Below are 16,122 nucleotides of genomic sequence, written 5' to 3'. Positions count from 1 at the left end.
GGAAGGGGCGGGGCCGGACGGGGCGGGGCCAGAACGCGGAGCGGGCCGGGGGCGGGGCCGGGGGCGGGGCCTTCCCGGCAGCGGGGGGTCACGTGGGGCGGCGGGGCCACTTCCGCGAATGGCGACGCGGTAGCGGCGGGGCCCGAAGCGGCGGCGGCGGCGGCGGCGGGACCGGACGGTCGCGCCCGGGCGCGGCGGCCCCGCCCACCCCCCTCTCGCCCCGCCCCCACCGGCACCGGGGACCCCCCCCACCCCCCTACCCCTCCCCCCACCCCTCCGCCCGGCCAAGATGGAGAACGGTGAGTGCCCCTCCCCCACCCCCTTCCGCCGGGGGGGGGGGGGCGGGTCGAGGCTCCCCGAAATCGGTGGTTCCCCCCCCCCGCCTCGCCGGTGACGTCAAGCCGCGGTGACGTCAGGGGATCCCCCCTACTCTCCCCCCGCTGGCGGCGGCGTCAGTAGGTTTCAGGGTTAACGCGCGCGGTGGGGGTGGGGGGGGGGTCCCCCCGTCACGTGACGCCGCGGCGTGCGCGCCCCTTCGGTGCGTTACGGTAGCGGCGGCGGCGGCGGCCTTCCCGCACTGCGCCTAATAGCGGCGCGGCGCGGCCGTAGAGCCTCGAAGAGAGGCGCAGCCGGTTTCGTCTCCGCTTTCCTTCCCTCCCTTCCCCCCCATGGCGCGGCAGCTGGTTGGGGGGGGGGCGGGAGGGGGCCCCGGCGTCCGGGCCGGGCTCCCCTCCCCCGCTGACACCCCCGCTCGTCTCTCCCTCCCCCCCCTCCCCCCCGCAGCCGATCTGCTGCCCTTCCTCCTGCAGCAGGACTGGGGCCTGCAGGGTGAGTGGGGGCCCAGGCGTCCGGGGTCGGGGGGGGGGGTCACTCGGACACCTGGGCCCCTTTTGGGGGGGGGTTACCCGGATGCCTGGGCCCCCTTGGGGGGGGGTCACCCGGACGCCTGGGCCCCTTTGGGGGGGGGGGTCACCCGGACACCTGGGCCCCTTTTGGGGAGGGTCACCCGGACACCTGGGCCCCTTTTGGGGGGGGGGGTCACCCGGACGCCTGGGCCCCTTTGGGGGGGTCACCTGGACACCGGTGCCCCTTTTGGGGGGGGTGTTGGGGTCACTCGGACACCTGGGCCCCTTTGGGGGAGGGGTCACCCGGATGCCTGGGCCCCTTTTGGGGGGGGGTCATCTGCACGCCTGGGCCCCTTTTGGGGGGGGGTCACCTGGACACCGGGGCCCCTTTTGGGGGGGGGTCACCCGGGCGCCTGGGCCCCTTTGGGGGGGGTCACTCAAACACCTGGGTCCCTTTTTTTGGGGGGGGGGTCACACGGCCACCTGGATCGCTTGGTGGGGGGGGGGCTCTCCCGGACGCCTGGGCCCCGTTGCAGAGCCGGGGGGGGTGGGGGGGGGCTCTCCCGGACGCCTGGGCCCCGTTGCAGAGCCGGGGGGGGTGGGGGCGGGGGGGCTCTCCCGGACGCCTGGGCCCCGTTGCAGAGCCGGGGGGGTGGGGGTGGGGGGGGCTCTCCCGGACGCCTGGGCCCCGTTGCAGAGCCGGGGGGGGGCGGGGGGGGTGGGGGTGGGGGGGCTCTCCCGGACGCCTGGGCCCCGTTGCAGAGCCGGGGGGGGGCGGGGGGGGTGGGGGTGGGGGGGCTCTCCCGGACGCCTGGGCCCCGTTGCAGAGCCGGGGGGGCGGGGGGGGTGGGGGTGGGGGGGGCTCTCCCGGACGCCTGGGCCCCGTTGCAGAGCCGGGGGGGGGCGGGGGGGGTGGGGGTGGGGGGGCTCTCCCGGACGCCTGGGCCCCGTTGCAGAGCCGGGGGGGCGGGGGGGGGGGCTCTCCCGGACGCCTGGGCCCCGTTGCAGAGCCGGGGGGGGGCGCCCCCTTCGTGGAGATCATCGAGCAGCCCAAGCAGCGGGGGATGCGCTTCCGCTACAAGTGCGAGGGCCGCTCGGCCGGCAGCATCCCCGGCGAGCACAGCAGCGACACCACCAAGACCCACCCCACCATCCGGGTGAGCCCCCAGTATAGACCAGTGCGCACCAGTATAGACCAGTGCGCACCAGTAACCCTCCAGCGCCCTCCCCGCGCCCCCCCTGGGCCCCCAGCCCCGGCGAGCACAGCAGCGACACCACCAAGACCCACCCCACCATCCGGGTGAGCCCCCAGTACAGACCAGTGCGCACCAGTATGCTCCCAGTAGCTCCTCCAGGGTCTCCCAGTAGCCCCCCAGCGGTTGGGGCTGGGGGCTTAGACTCCCCTGGACACTTGGGTCCCTCCCCGGACACCTGGGCCCCGCCGGACAGCTGAGCCCCCCTGTACACCTGAGTGCCACCCGGACGCCTGGGCCCCTTTCCGGACACCTGGGCCCCTCCCCGGACTCCTGGGCCCCCCTTCCCACCCACCGTAGCTGAGCGCGGAGGTTGGGCTCTGCCCGGACGCCTGGGTCCCTCTTAGCGGTTCTAACGCCCGGGTTGGGAACACGGGGGCAGAGGGGGGTTCCCGGACGCCTGGGCCCCTCCCCGGACGCCTGGGCCCTTGGCGCAGATCAACAACTACCGGGGCCCGGGGCGAGTGCGGGTGTCGCTGGTGACGAAGGAGGCGCCGCACCGGCCGCACCCCCACGAGCTGGTGGGCAAGGACTGCCGCGACGGCTACTACGAGGCCGAGCTGGCGCCCGAGCGCAACGTGCACAGGTGAGCCGGACGCCTGGGCCCCTTTGCGAGCCGGACGCCTGGGCCCCTTTGCGAGCTCGGATGCCTGGGCCCTTCGGGGGAGAGGGACGGAGAACGGGACGCGGCGGCCGCTCCGAGGCCGAGTTGGTGCTCGAGAGTGACGTCGCGCGGGTTGCCCGGACGCCTGGGCCCCTTCTCGGGTAGCCCGGGCGCCTGGGTCCCTTCTCGGGTAACCCGGATGCCTGGGCCCTTCAGGGTTTGGGGCGCGCGTTAAGTTAGGGACCGGACGCCTGGGCCTCTCTTGGGTAGCCTGGATGCCTGGGCCCCTTCTCGGGTAGCCCGGATGCCTGGGCCCTTTCTTGGGCAGCCCGGACGCCTGGGCCCTTCAGGGTTGGGGCACATGTTAAGTCGGGGACCGGATACCTGGGCCCTTCTCGGGTAGCCCGGACACCTGGGCCCTTTGGGACTGGGGCGCATGTTAAGTCAGGGACCGGACGCCTGGGCCCCTTCTCAGGTAGCCCGGACACCTGGGCCCTTCAGGGTTTGGGGCGCGTGTTAAGTTAGGGACCGGATGCCTGGGCCCTTCTCGGGTAGCCTGGACGCCTGGGCCCCTTCTCGGGTAGCCTGGACGCCTGGGCCCCTTCTCGGGTAGCCTGGATGCCTGGGCCCCTTCTCGGGTAGCCCGGACGCCTGGGCCCTTTGGGACTGGGGCGCACGTTAAGTCAGGGACCGGACGCCTGGGCCCCTTCTTGGGTAGCCCGGACGCCTGGGCCCTTTGGGACTGGGGCGCACGTTAAATCAGGGACCGGACACTTGGGCCCCTCTTGGGCAGCCCGGACACCTGGGTCCCTTCTCGGGTAGCCCGGACGCCTGGGCCCTTCAGGGTTTGGGGCGCGCGTTAAGTTCGGGACCGGACGCCTGGGTCCCTCTTGGGTAGCCTGGACGCCTGGGTCCCTTCTCGGGTAGCCCGGACGCCTGGGCCCTTCAGGGTTTGGGGTGCGCGTTAAGTTAGGGACTGGACGCCTGGGTCCCTCTTGGGCAGCCCGGACACCTGGGTCCCTTCTCGGGTAGCCCGGACGCCTGGGCCCTTTCTTGGGCAGCCCGGATGCCTGGGTCCCTTCTCGGGTAGCCCGGACGCCTGGGCCCTTCAGGGTTTGGGGCGCGCGTTAAGTTCGGGACCGGATGCCTGGGCCCCTCTTGGGTAGCCTGGACGCCTGGGTCCCTTCTTGGGTAGCCCGAACGCCTGGGCCCTTTGGGACTGGGGCGCACGTTAAATCAGGGACCGGACACTTGGGCCCCTCTTGGGTAGCCCGGACACCTGGGTCCCTTCTTGGGTAGCCCAGACGCCTGGGCCCCTCTTGGGCAGCCTGGACGCCTGGGCCCCTTCTCGGGTAGCCCGGACGCCTGGGCCCTTTGGGACTGGGGCGCACGTTAAATCAGGGACCGGACACTTGGGCCCCTCTTGGGTAGCCCGGATGCCTGGGCCCCCTCTTGGGTAGCCCGGACGCCTGGGCCCTTTGGGACTGGGGTGTGTGTTAAGTCAAGGACCGGACACTTGGGCCCCTCTTGGGTAGCCCGGACGCCTGGGCCCCTCTTGGGTGACTCAGATGCCTGGACCCCTCTCGGATAGCCCGGATGCCTGGGCCCCCTCTTAGCCCGAACGCCTGGGCCCAGGATTCCAGGGAGGGACCCAGGAGTCCGGGAAGAGTGCCAGCCCCCCCCCCCCCCAACCACGGCAGGAGGATCGGGGGGGAGGGGGGAAGGTGGCGGGCGCCTGGAGGAGCCCAGGCGTCCGAGGAGGGGCCCAGGCGTCCGGGGGGCCCAGGCGTCCGGTGACGCCGGCGGCAGTTTCCAGAACCTGGGCATCCAGTGCGTGAAGAAGCGGGAGCTGGAGGCGGCCGTGGCCGAGCGCATCCGCACCAACAACAACCCCTTCAACGGTGCGCACTGGGAGCACTGGGAGCACTGGGAGGGCTGTGGGGGGGCACTGGGGATTACTGGGTGCTCCCAGGGGGGTTACTGGGAGCACTGGGTGTTACTGGGAGGTCCTGAGGGCTTACTGGGAGCACTGGGAGGGGTAACTGGGAGCCCTGGAAGGCCCCGGGGGCTACTGGGAGCACTGGGAAGGGTAAGTGGGAGCACTGGGAGAGTCCTGGGGGGCTTACTGGGAGCACTGGGTGTTACTGGGAGGTCCTGAGGGCTTACTGGGAGCACTGGGAGGGGTAACTGGGAGCACTGGCTGTTTCTGGGAGATCCTGAGAGCTTACTGGGAGCCCTGGGTGGTCCCGGGGGGCTATTGGGAGCACTGGGTGTTACTGGGAGGCCCTGAGAGGTTACTGGGAGCACCGGGAGGGGTAACTGGGAGTACTGGGTGTTACTGGGAGGCCCTGAGAGGTTACTGGGAGCACCGGGAGGGGTAACTGGGAGCACTGGGTGTTACTGGGAGGCCTCGGGGGCTTGCTGGGAGGGCTCACTGGGAGCACGGGGAGGGCGACTGGTGCTGACTGGGAGGGCGACTGGTGCTGACTGGTGGCGACTGGTGCGCAGTGCCCCCGGAGGAGCAGCGCGGCGACTACGACCTGAACGCGGTGCGGCTCTGCTTCCAGGTGTGGGTGCGGGACGGGGGCTCGGGGGGGCTGCGCCCGCTGCCCCCCGTCCTCTCCCAGCCCGTCTACGACAACCGTGAGTGCCCCCCGCGGCCCCGCCGCCCGCACGCCGCGCACACGCTAAGCACACGTGAAATACATGCTAAGCGCTCGCCAAGCACACGCCACGCACACGCTAAGCACACGTGAAATACATGCTAAGCGCTCGCCAAGCACACGCCACGCACACGCTAAGCACACGTGAAATACATGCTAAGCGCTCGCCAAGCACACGCCACGCACACGCTAAGCACACGTGAAATACATGCTAAGTGCTCGCCAAGCACACGCTAAGCACACGTTAAGCACACGTTAAGCACCCACGAAGCACATTTTTCGGACATCCCAGCGCTCAGTAGACACGCGTGCAGCACCTACAAGCGCACGGTAAGCGCAAGTGAAGCACATGTGAGCCACACACCAAGCGCATGCTAAGCGCACACCAAGCACACGCGAAGCCCATGCCATGCACGTGCCAAACACCCACGAACCACATACTATGCACATACCAAGCACACGTGAGGCACGTGGTAAGCACATGCTTAGCACATGCTAAGCACACACCTAGCACATGCTAAGCACATTCGAAGCACACACCGAGCACACGCAGAGTGCATAGCAAGTGCACACTAAGGACACGTGAACCACGCGGCAAGTACATGCTACACACCTGTGAAACGCATACGAAGTACACACCAAGCACATGCTAAGTAAGTGTTAAGCACACGTGAAGCACACAGAAAGCACATACCAAGCCCGCACGAAGCACACGCCAAACACATGCTACGTATGCGTAAAGCACACGCTAAGCACGTGCCATGCAGACGCTAGGTGCACGCCATGCATATGCCACGCGTTGGTTGTGCGCACGCCAAGCACACGCCAAGCACACGCCAAGCACACGCCGCATACACGTGAGGCACCCGCTAAGCACATGCCACGCACGCGCTAAGCACGTGCCGTGCCTGCGCCCCGCATACGCCACGCGTTGGTTGTGCGCGCGCCAAGCACACGCCAAGCACACGCCAAGCACACGCCAAGCACACGCCAAGCACACGCCAAGCACACGCCAAGCACACGCCGACGGCTGCCTCTCCGCCGCCAGGCGCCCCCAACACGGCCGAGCTCAAGATCTGCCGCGTGAACCGCAACTCGGGCAGCTGCCGGGGCGGCGACGAGATCTTCCTGCTCTGCGACAAGGTGCAGAAAGGTGAGCCGGACGCCTGGGCCCCTCCCGGACGCCTGGGTCCCTCCCGGACGCCTGGGCCCCTCGCCCGGACTCCTGGGTCCCCTCCCGGATGCCTGGGTCCCTCGCCCGGACTCCTGGGTCCCCTCCCGGACGCCTGGGCCCCTGCCTCCCGGACTCCTGGGTCCCCTCCCGGACTCCTGGGTCCCCTCCCGGACGCCTGGGCCCCTCCCGGACGCCTGGGCCCCTCGCCCGGACTCCTGGGTCCCCTCCCGGACGCCTGGGCCCCTCCCGGACGCCTGGGCCCCTCGCCCGGACTCCTGGGTCCCCTCCCGGATGCCTGGGCCCCTCCCGGACGCCTGGGCCCCTGCCTCCCGGACACCTGGGCCCCCTGAACTCCTGGGCCCCCCAGATGCCTGGGCCCCCCCCGAACTCCTGGGCCCCCCTGGGACTCCTGGGTCCCCCCGAACTCCTGGGCCCCCCCGGCCGCCTGGGCCCCCTCCCGGACACCTGTGCCCCCCGGACACCTGTGCCCCCCGGACACCTGTGCCCCCCGGACTCCTGGGCCCCCCCCGGACTCCTGGGCCCCCCTCGGCCGCCTGGGCCCCCCCGGCCGCCTGGGCCCCCCCCCAGACTCCTGGGCCCCCCCCGAACTCCTGGGCCCCCCCCGAACTCCTGGGCCCCCCCCGGACTCCTGGGCCCCCCGGACTCCTGGGCCCCCCCGAACTCCTGGGCCTCCCCCGGCCGCCTGGGCCCCCCGGCCCAGACTCCTGGGCCCCCCCCGGACTCCTGGGCCCCCCGAACTCCTGGGGCCCCCGGCCACCTGGGCCCCCCCCGAACTCCTGGGCCCCCCCCGGCCGCCTGGGCCCCCCCCGGACACCTGGGCCCCCCCCGAACTCCTGGGTCCCCCCCGGCCGCCTGGGCCCCCCCGCCGGACTCCTGGGCCCCCCCCGCACTCCGGGGTCCCCCCAAACTCGTGGGTCCCCCCCGGACTCCTGGGCCCCCTGGACACCTGGGCCCCCCGGCTGCCTGGGCCCCTCGGACACCTGGACCCCCGGACTCCTGGGCCCCCCCCGGCCGCCTGGGCCCCCCCCGCACTCCTGGGTCCCACCAAACTCCTGGGTCCCCCCCGGACTCCTGGGCCCCCCCCGGACACCTGGGTCCCCCCCGAACTCCTGGCCCCCCCTGAACACCTGGGCCCCCCCCAGCCGCCTGGGCCCCCCCCGGACACCTGGGCCCCCCCGTACTCCTGGGCCCCCCCCAGCCACCTGGGCCCCCCCCGGACACCTGGGCCCCCCCGTACTCCTGGGCCCCCCCCGGCCACCTGGGCCCCCCCCCGGACTCCTGGGTCCCCCCAAACTCCTGGCCCCCCCCTGGCCGCCTGGGCCCCCCAAATTCCTGGGCCCCCCCCGGCCGCCTGGGCCCCCCTGGCCACCTGGGCCCCCCCCCCGGACTCCTGGGCCCCCCCCGGACACCTGGGCCCCCCCGTACTCCTGGGCCCCCCCAGCCACCTGGGCCCCCCCCCTGGACTCCTGGGTCCCCCCAAACTCCTGGCCCCCCCCCGGCCGCCTGGGCCCCCCCCCCCGGACACCTGGGCCCCCCCCCCGGACTCCTGGGCCCCCCGGACTCCTGGGCCCCCCCCCGGCCACCTGGGCCCCCCCCCGGACACCTGGGCCCCCCGGACTCCTGGGCCCCCCCGGCCGCCTGGGCCCCCCCCCCGGACTCCTGGGCCCCCCGGACACCTGGGCCCCCCCCGGACACCTGGGCCCCCCCCGGCCGCCTGGGCCCCCCCCCCGGACTCCTGGGCCCCCCGGCCCGGCCGGCGGCGGGGGCTGACGGGCGGCGCCCCCGGCAGAGGACATCGAGGTGCGCTTCTCGGCCGAGGGCTGGGAGGCGAAGGGCTGCTTCGCGCAGGCCGACGTGCACCGGCAGGTCGCCATCGTCTTCCGGACGCCGCCGTTCCGCGAGCCGGCGCTGCGGGCGCCCGTCACCGTGCGCATGCAGCTGCAGCGGCCCTCGGACCGCGAGCGCAGCGAGCCCCTCGACTTCCGCTACCTGCCCCACCACGGTGAGCGCCCGGACGCCTGGGCCCCGCGGTGCTCGGGGGGGTCCTGGTCCCTCCGCGCGCTCCGGCGGCCCCGAATCCCCCGGGTTTGGGGCCGAAACGGGGCTCCGCGGCGCCCTGGCTGCACCCATGGGTGCTCTGGCTGCACCCCGAGGGGGGCCCGGACGCCTGGGCCTCTCAGTGCTTGGGGGGGGACCCAGGTCCCCACTTTGGGCCCCAAATCCCCCAGGTTTGGACCCGAAATGGGGCTCTGTGTCGCCCTGGCTGCACCCATGGGTGCTCTGGCTGCACCTAAGGGGGGCCCGGACACCTGGGCCCCTCAGTGCTTGGGGGGGCACCCAGGTCCCCACTTTGGACCCCGAATCCCCCGGGTTTGGGGCCGAAACGGGGCTCTGTGTTGCCCTGGCTGCACCCATGGGTGCTCCAGCTGCACCCCGAGGGGGGCCCGGACGCCTGGGCCCCTCAGTGCTCGGGGGGGTCCTGGTCCCTCCGCGCGCTCCGGCGGCCCCAAATCCCCCGGGTTTGGGGCCGAAACGGGGCTCCGCGGTGCCCTGGCTGCACCCATGGGTGCTCTGGCTGCACCCCGAGGGGGGCCCGGACGCCTGGGCCCCGCAGTGCTTGGGGGGGGACCCAGGTCCCCACTTTGGGCCCCGAATCCCCCAGGTTTGGACCCGAAACGGGGCTCTGTGTTGCCCTGGCTGCACCCATGGGTGCTCCGGCTGCACCCCGAGGGGGGCCCGGACGCCTGGGCCCCGCAGTGCTTGGGGGGGGACCCAGGTCCCCACTTTGGGCCCCGAATCCCCCGGGTTTGGACCCGAAACGGGGCTCTGTGTTGCCCTGGCTGCACGCATGGGTGCTCCGGCTGCACCTAAGGGGGGCCCGGATGCCTGGGCCCCTCAGTGCTCGGGGGGGTCCTGGTCCCTCTGCGCGCTCCGGCGGCCCCGAATCCCCCGGGTTTGGGGCCGAAACGGGGCTCCGCGGCGCCCTGGCTGCACCCATGGGTGCTCTGGCTGCACCTAAGGGGGGCCCGGACGCCTGGGCCCCTCAGTGCTTGGGGGGGCACCCAGGTCCCCACTTTGGACCCCGAATCCCCCGGGTTTGGACCCGAAACGGGGCTCTGTGTTGCCCTGGCTGCACCCATGGGTGCTCTGGCTGCACCCCAAGAGGGGCCCGGGCGCCTGGGCCCTGCGGTGTTCAAGGGGTCCTGGTCCCTCTGCTTGATCGGGGAGCCCCGAATCCCCCGGGTTTGGGGCCGAAACGGGGCTCCGCGGTGCCCTGGCTGCACCCATGGGTGCTCCGGCTGCACCCCGAGGGGGGCCCGGACACCTGGGCCCCTCAGTGCTTGGGGGGCACCCGGATCCCCGCTTTGGGCCCCGAATCCCCCCGCCAGCTCCCTTGGGTCCCCCCGGGTGGCTGGTACTGGTGGGACTGGGGGTTACTGGGGGCTATCAGGAGGTGACTGGGGGCACTGGTGTGACGGGTGGCTGGTGGCACCTGGTGGCCTTGGTGATCCCGATGGCCCTGGTGTCCCCGGTGGCTCTGGTGGCCTCAGTGGCCCTGGTGGCCTTGGTGTCCCCGATGTCCCCAGTGGCCCTGATGGCCTCGATGGCCCTGGTGTCCCCGGTGAACCTGATGGCCCTGGTGTCCCCAGTGGCTCCGGTGGCCCTGATGGCCTCAGTGGCCCTCGTGACCTCAGTGTCCGTGGTGGCCTCAGTGGCCCTGGTGACCCTGGTGACCCCGATGTCCCTGGTGACCCCGATGGCCCTGGTGGCCCTGATGTCCCCGGTGGCCTTGGTAGCCCTGGAGACCCCGATGTCCCCAGAGTCCCTGGAGACCCCGTTGTCCCTAATGTGCCTGGTGGCCCCGATGTCTCCGGTAGCCCTGGTGGCCCCGATGTCCCCAGTGGCCGTGGTGTCCCCGGTGGCCCTGGTGGCCCCGATGTCCCCAGTGGCCTTGGTAGCCCTGGAGACCCTGATGTCCCCAATGTCCCTGGTGACCCCGATGGCCCTGGTGGCCCCAATGTCCCCGCTGGCCTTGGTAGCCCTGGAGACCCCGATGTCCCCAGAGTCCCTGGAGACCCCGTTGTCCCCAATGTCCCTGGTGACCCCGATGGCCCTGGTGGCCCTGATGTCCCCGGTGGCCTTGGTAGCCCTGGAGACCCCGATGTCCCCAATGTCCCTGGTGACTCCGATGTCCATGGTGGCCCTGGTGGCCCTGATGTCCCCGGTGGCCTTGGTAGCCCTGGAGACCCCATTGTCCCCAATGTCCCTGGTGACCCCAATGTCTGTGGTGGCCCTGGTGACCCCGATGTCCCCGGTGGCCTTGGTAGCCCTGGAGACCCCGATGTCCCCAGAGTCCCTGGAGACCCCGTTGTCCCCAATGTCCCTGGTGGCCCCGATGTCCCCGGTGGCCCCAGTGGCCCCGATGTCCCCAGTGGCTGTGGTGTCCCCGGTGGCCCTGGTGGCCCCGATGTCCCCAGTGGCCTTGGTAGCCCTGGAGACCCCGATGTCCCCAATGTCCCTGGTGACTCCAATGTCCCCGGTGGTCCTGGTGGCCCCTATGTCCCCAGTGGCCATGGTGGCCCCGGTGGTCCTGGTGGCCCCAATGTCCCCAGTGGCCTTGGTAGCCCTGGAGACCCCGATGCCCCCAGAGTCCCTGGAGACCCCGTTGTCCCCAATGTCCCTGGTGGCCCCGATGTCCGTGGGGGCCCCGGTGGCCCCGGTGACGGCAGTGTCCCCGCCGCAGGTGACTTCCACTGCATCGAGGAGAAGCGCAAGCGCACGCGGGAGACCTTCAAGTCCTTCGTGCAGAAAACGCCCTTCGCAGGTGGGCAAAACGGGGCGAAACCCCCCGAAACGGGGCAACCCCCCCCCAAAATGGGGCAAAACCCCCCAGTACAGGGGGGATGGAGATGGGGGGTCCCTGGGGGGGATTTGGGGTCCCTGGGGGGGATTTGGTGGGATCTGGGGTCCCCAGGGGGATATTGGGGGGGATTTGGGGTCCCCAGGGGGGTATTTGGGGTCCCGGGGGGGTCCCTGGGGTCCCCGGGGGGCTATTGGGGGATTTGGGGTCCCGAGGGGGGGTATGTGGGGTCCCTGGGGGGAAGTTGGGTCCCCAGGGGGGTATTTGGGGTCCCGGGGGGGGGGGATGCGGGGTCCCCGGGGGGGTATTTGGGGTCTGGGGGAGGATGTGGGGGGAGGCGGGGTCCCCAGGGGGGTATTTGGGGTCTGGGGGGGGGATGTGGGGGGATGCGGGGTCCCCAGGGGGGTATTTGGGGTCTGGGGGGGGATGTGGGGGGAGGCGGGGTCCCCAGGGGGGTATTTGGGGTCCCGGGGGGGGATGCGGAGTCCCTGGGAGGGTATTTGGGGTCTGGGGGGGGATGTGGGGGGATGTGGGGTCCCCAGGGGGGTATTTGAGGTCCAGGGGGGGATGTGGGGGGATGCGGGGTCCCTGGAGGGGTATTTGGGGTCTGGAGGGGGAATGTGGGGGGATGCGGGGTCCCCAGGGGGGTATTTGGGGTCCCGGGGGGGGATGTGGGGGGATGCGGGGTCCCCAGGGGGGTATTTGGGGTCTGGAGGGGGGATGTGGGGGGATGCAGGGTCCCCAGGGGGGTATTTGGGGTCTGGAGGGGGGATGTGGGGGGATGCAGGGTCCCCGGAGGGGTATTTGGGGTCTGGAGGGGGGATGTGGGGGGATGCGGGGTCCCCAGGGGGGTATTTGGGGTCCCGGGGGGGGATGTGGGGGGATGCGGGGTCCCCAGGGGGGTATTTGGGGTCTGGGGGGGGATGTGGGGGATGCGGGGTCCCCAGGGGGGTATTTGGGGTCCCGGGGGGGGATGTGGGGGGATGCGGGGTCCCCAGGGGGGTATTTGGGGTCTGGAGGGGGGATGTGGGGGGATGCAGGGTCCCCAGGGGGGTATTTGGGGTCTGGAGGGGGGATGTGGGGGGATGCAGGGTCCCCGGAGGGGTATTTGGGGTCTGGAGGGGGGATGTGGGGGGATGCGGGGTCCCCAGGGGGGTATTTGGGGTCCCGGGGGGGGATGTGGGGGGATGCGGGGTCCCCAGGGGGGTATTTGGGGTCTGGGGGGGGATGTGGGGGGATGCGGGGTCCCCAGGGGGGTATTTGGGGTCCCGGGGGGGGATGTGGGGGGATGCGGGGTCCCCGGGGGGTATTTGGGGTCCCGGGGGGGGGATGTGGGGGGATGCGGGGTCCCCAGGGGGGTATTTGGGGTCTGGAGGGGGGATGTGGGGGGATGCGGGGTCCCCAGGGGGGTATTTGGGGTCCCGGGGGGGGATGTGGGGGGATGCGGGGTCCCCAGGGGGGTATTTGGGGTCCCGGGGGGGGGGATGTGGGGGGATGCGGGGTCCCCAGGGGGGTATTTGGGGTCCCGGGGGGGGATGTGGGGGGATGCGGGGTCCCCAGGGGGGTATTTGGGGTCTGGGGGGGATGTGGGGGGATGCGGGGTCCCCAGGGGGGTATTTGGGGTCCCGGGGGGGGGGATGTGGGGGGATGCGGGGTCCCTGGGGGGGATATTTGGGGTCCAGGGGAGGGATGTGGGGGGATGCGGGGTCTCTGGGGGGGGATGTGGGGGGATGCGGGGTCCCCAGGGGGGTATTTGGGGTCTGGGGGGGGGATGTGGGGGGATGCGGGGTCCCCAGGGGGATATTTGGGGTCCTGGGGGGGGATGTGGGGTCCCCGGAGGGGTATTTGGGGTCCGGGGGGGATGCGGGGGTGCCGACGTCGTTGCCCCCCCCCCAGGCCCGGCGCCCTCCGAGCCGCGGCCCCCCCGGCGCATGGCGGTGCCCACCCGGCCCCGGCCCGGCCTCGGTGAGCCTGCGGGGGGCAAACAGGGGGGCTGGGGGGGGAAATTGGGGGTCTGGGGGGGCAAACAGGGGGCTGGGGGAGGAAAAGGGGGGTCTGGGGGCAAATTGGGTCTAGGGGCAAAGAGGGGTCTTGGGGGGTAAATTGAGGGGTCTGGGAGGGCAAAGTGGGGGTCTAGGAGGAAAGGGGGGTCTGGGGGCAAATTGGGTGGTCTGGGGGGGTAAGTTGGGGGGTCTGGGGGGTCAAAGTGGGGGGTCTGGGAGGAAAAGGGGGGTCTGGGGGCAAATTGGGGGGTCTGGGGGGGTCAAAGTGGGGGGTCTGGTAGGGCAAAGGGCGGTCTAGAGAGCAAATTGGGGGTCTGGGGGGGTCAAAGTGGGGGGTCTGGGAGGAAAAGGGGGGTCTGGGGGCAAATTGGGGGGTCTAGGGGGGCAAAGTGGGGGTCTGGGAGGAAAAGGGGGGTCTGGGGGGTAAATTGGGGGTCTGGGGGGTAAATTGGGGGGTCTGGTAGGGCAAAGGGCGGTCTAGAGAGCAAATTGGGGGTCTGGGGGGGTCAAAGTGGGGGGTCTGGGAGGAGTAAATCGCGGGGGGGGGTAAACCGGGGGGGGGGCAACCAGGAGCAGGGGCAAATTTTGGGGGGGTGTTGGGGGGGGTGTCATTGCTGCCCCCCCCCCCCAGCTCTGCTGCCCCCGCCGGCCCCGGCGGCGCCCCCCGTGGCCCCGGCTTTCGCTTTCGGGGTCCCCCCGGCCCCGGCGACGGTGACGGCGGCGGGCGGCCCGGCCGTTTTGGGGGGGAAAGGGGCGCTTTTGGGGGCGCCGGAGGCCGAGCACCTGTCGGAGGCGCTGCTGCAGCTGCAGTTCGAGGACGGCGGGGGGGGCGGTGGCGGCGGCGGCGGCGGCCCCCCCCCCGCCCTCGACCTGCCCCCCTCGCCCCTGGATTTGGGGGCGCTGCTGGCCGACGGCCCCTTCCCGGCCCTCGACACCATCAACGCCGCCGACTTCCAGCGCCTGCTGGCGGCCCCCGCCGACCCCCCGCCTCCCCCGCCGGGCCCCGACTTTGGCGGCGGTTTCGGGGCGCCCCCCGGCGCCGGCGGTTTCGAGGCGCCCCCCACGCTGCTGGCTTACCCCGAGGCTATCGCCCGCCTGGTGCAGGGTCAGCGCCCCCCCCTCGCCGACCCCGCCGAACCCCCCCGGCCCCCCGGCAGCCCGCCGGCGCCCCCCGACGAGCCCCTGCCCTCCCTGGGCGACCTCGACTTCACCGCCTTCCTCAGCCAGTTCCCCTCTTCCTAGGGGCCGCCGGGCGACTGGGAGCCACTGGGGGGCACTGGGAGAGACTTGGGGAGCACTAGGGGCCACTGGGAGCGACTGGGGGGGCGCTGGGAGTGACTTGGGGGGCACTGGGAGCGACTTGGGGGGGCACTGGGAGCGACTGGGGGGCTCTGGGAGCGACTTGGGGGGGCACTGGGAGCGACTGGGGGGAACTGGGAGCGACTGAGGGGGCGCTGGGAGCCACTGGGGAGCACTGGGAGCGACTGGGGGGGCGCTGGGAGCCACTGGGGAGCACTGGGAGTGAGTTGGGGGCCACTGGGGAGCACTGGGGGCGACTTGTGGGGGCGCTGGGAGCGACTGGGGAGCACTGGGAGGCTACTGGGAGCCCCTGTAGAGGCAACGGGGAGCCCCTGGGTGGCGCTAGGAGGCTACTGGGAGCTACTGGGGACACTGGGAGCCGCACAGGGGCCATGGGCTGATCCCCCCCCCAAAGTGGACCGGCCCATTGGGGTGCTATGGGGTGGAGGGGGAGTGGGCTGAACCATTGGGGGCTCATGGGGGGGGAGGGGGTGGGCCGAGCCAATAATCTTACGGGGTGGATCAGCCCATTGGGGTCCCTATGGGGGGAGGTGGGCTGTACCATTGGGTCCATATGGGGGGACGGATCAACCCATTGGGGTCTTTATGGGGGGGGGGTGGACTGAACCTCTGGGGTCCCTATGGACTGAACCATTAGGGTCTTATGGGGGGGTGGATCAGCCCACTGGGGTCTGTATAGGGGGTGGACTGAACCATTGGGGTTTCTATGGGGGGGGGGCCAGGGGCTGTACTAGTAGGGTCCACATGGGGGGGATGGACTGAACCAATGGGGCCTCTATGGGGGGGAATGGGCTGTACCATTAGGGTCCATATGGGGGGGATAGACTGAACCAATGGGGCCTCTATGGGGGGGAATGGGCTGTACCATTAGGGTCCATATGGGGGGTGGGCTGTACCATTACGGTCCATATGGGGGGGTGGGCTGTACCATTGGGGTGTTATGGGGGGGAGGGCAGATCAGCCCGTTGGGGCCTTATTGAGGAGGAAGGGCTGAACCATTGGGGTCCCGGGGGAGGGGGAGGAACACCCCCCTCCCATCCCACCTCTCTCCCCCACCCCCGCTTTGGCTCCACCCCCTCCGGGGCCAGCCAGCCAATGGGAGGCGGCTCCTCCCCCCCCACCGCAGTGCCTTAACCGGGGCGTCCGCGCGCCCTCCCCCCCCCCCAACCCGTTTTTTTTTTTTTGTAGAGCCAGTTTGAACCTTCCTCAATAAAACGCTCAAACGCGCCCGCCCGGACGCCTGGGTCCCTTCCGGGTGGGGGCGGGGGCGGGGGGGAACCCGGAAGCGGCGGCGGCAGGAAAGCCGGAAGCGGCTGGGAGGGGCGGAGGGGGCGGGGCGGAGGGGGTTGATTGACAGCGGGAGGAGGGGGCGGGCGGT

General features: G+C 71.9%; 1 protein-coding gene across 1 annotated transcript; it reads left to right on the top strand.

The window, feature by feature from the left end:
* Nucleotides 1-208: 208 nt before the first annotated feature.
* On the top strand, nt 209-15,971 carry RELA (RELA proto-oncogene, NF-kB subunit). The gene is made up of 11 exons (XM_068923647.1): nt 209-299; nt 784-828; nt 1,854-2,002; nt 2,536-2,684; nt 4,512-4,603; nt 5,211-5,345; nt 6,414-6,518; nt 8,350-8,562; nt 11,305-11,385; nt 13,318-13,386; nt 14,056-15,971. Exons 1-11 carry the CDS (start codon nt 290-292, stop codon nt 14,664-14,666), a joined length of 1,659 nt encoding a protein of 552 aa, XP_068779748.1. The 5' UTR covers nt 209-289; the 3' UTR covers nt 14,667-15,971.
* The last annotated feature ends 151 nt before the right edge of the window (nt 15,972-16,122 follow it).

This window comes from Struthio camelus, chromosome 35 (assembly GCF_040807025.1).
Source record: "Struthio camelus isolate bStrCam1 chromosome 35, bStrCam1.hap1, whole genome shotgun sequence".
Classification (NCBI taxonomy): Eukaryota; Metazoa; Chordata; class Aves; order Struthioniformes; family Struthionidae; genus Struthio; species Struthio camelus.
Note: the sequence above shows the minus strand (reverse complement) of the source record. Positions and strands in the feature narration are given on the sequence as shown.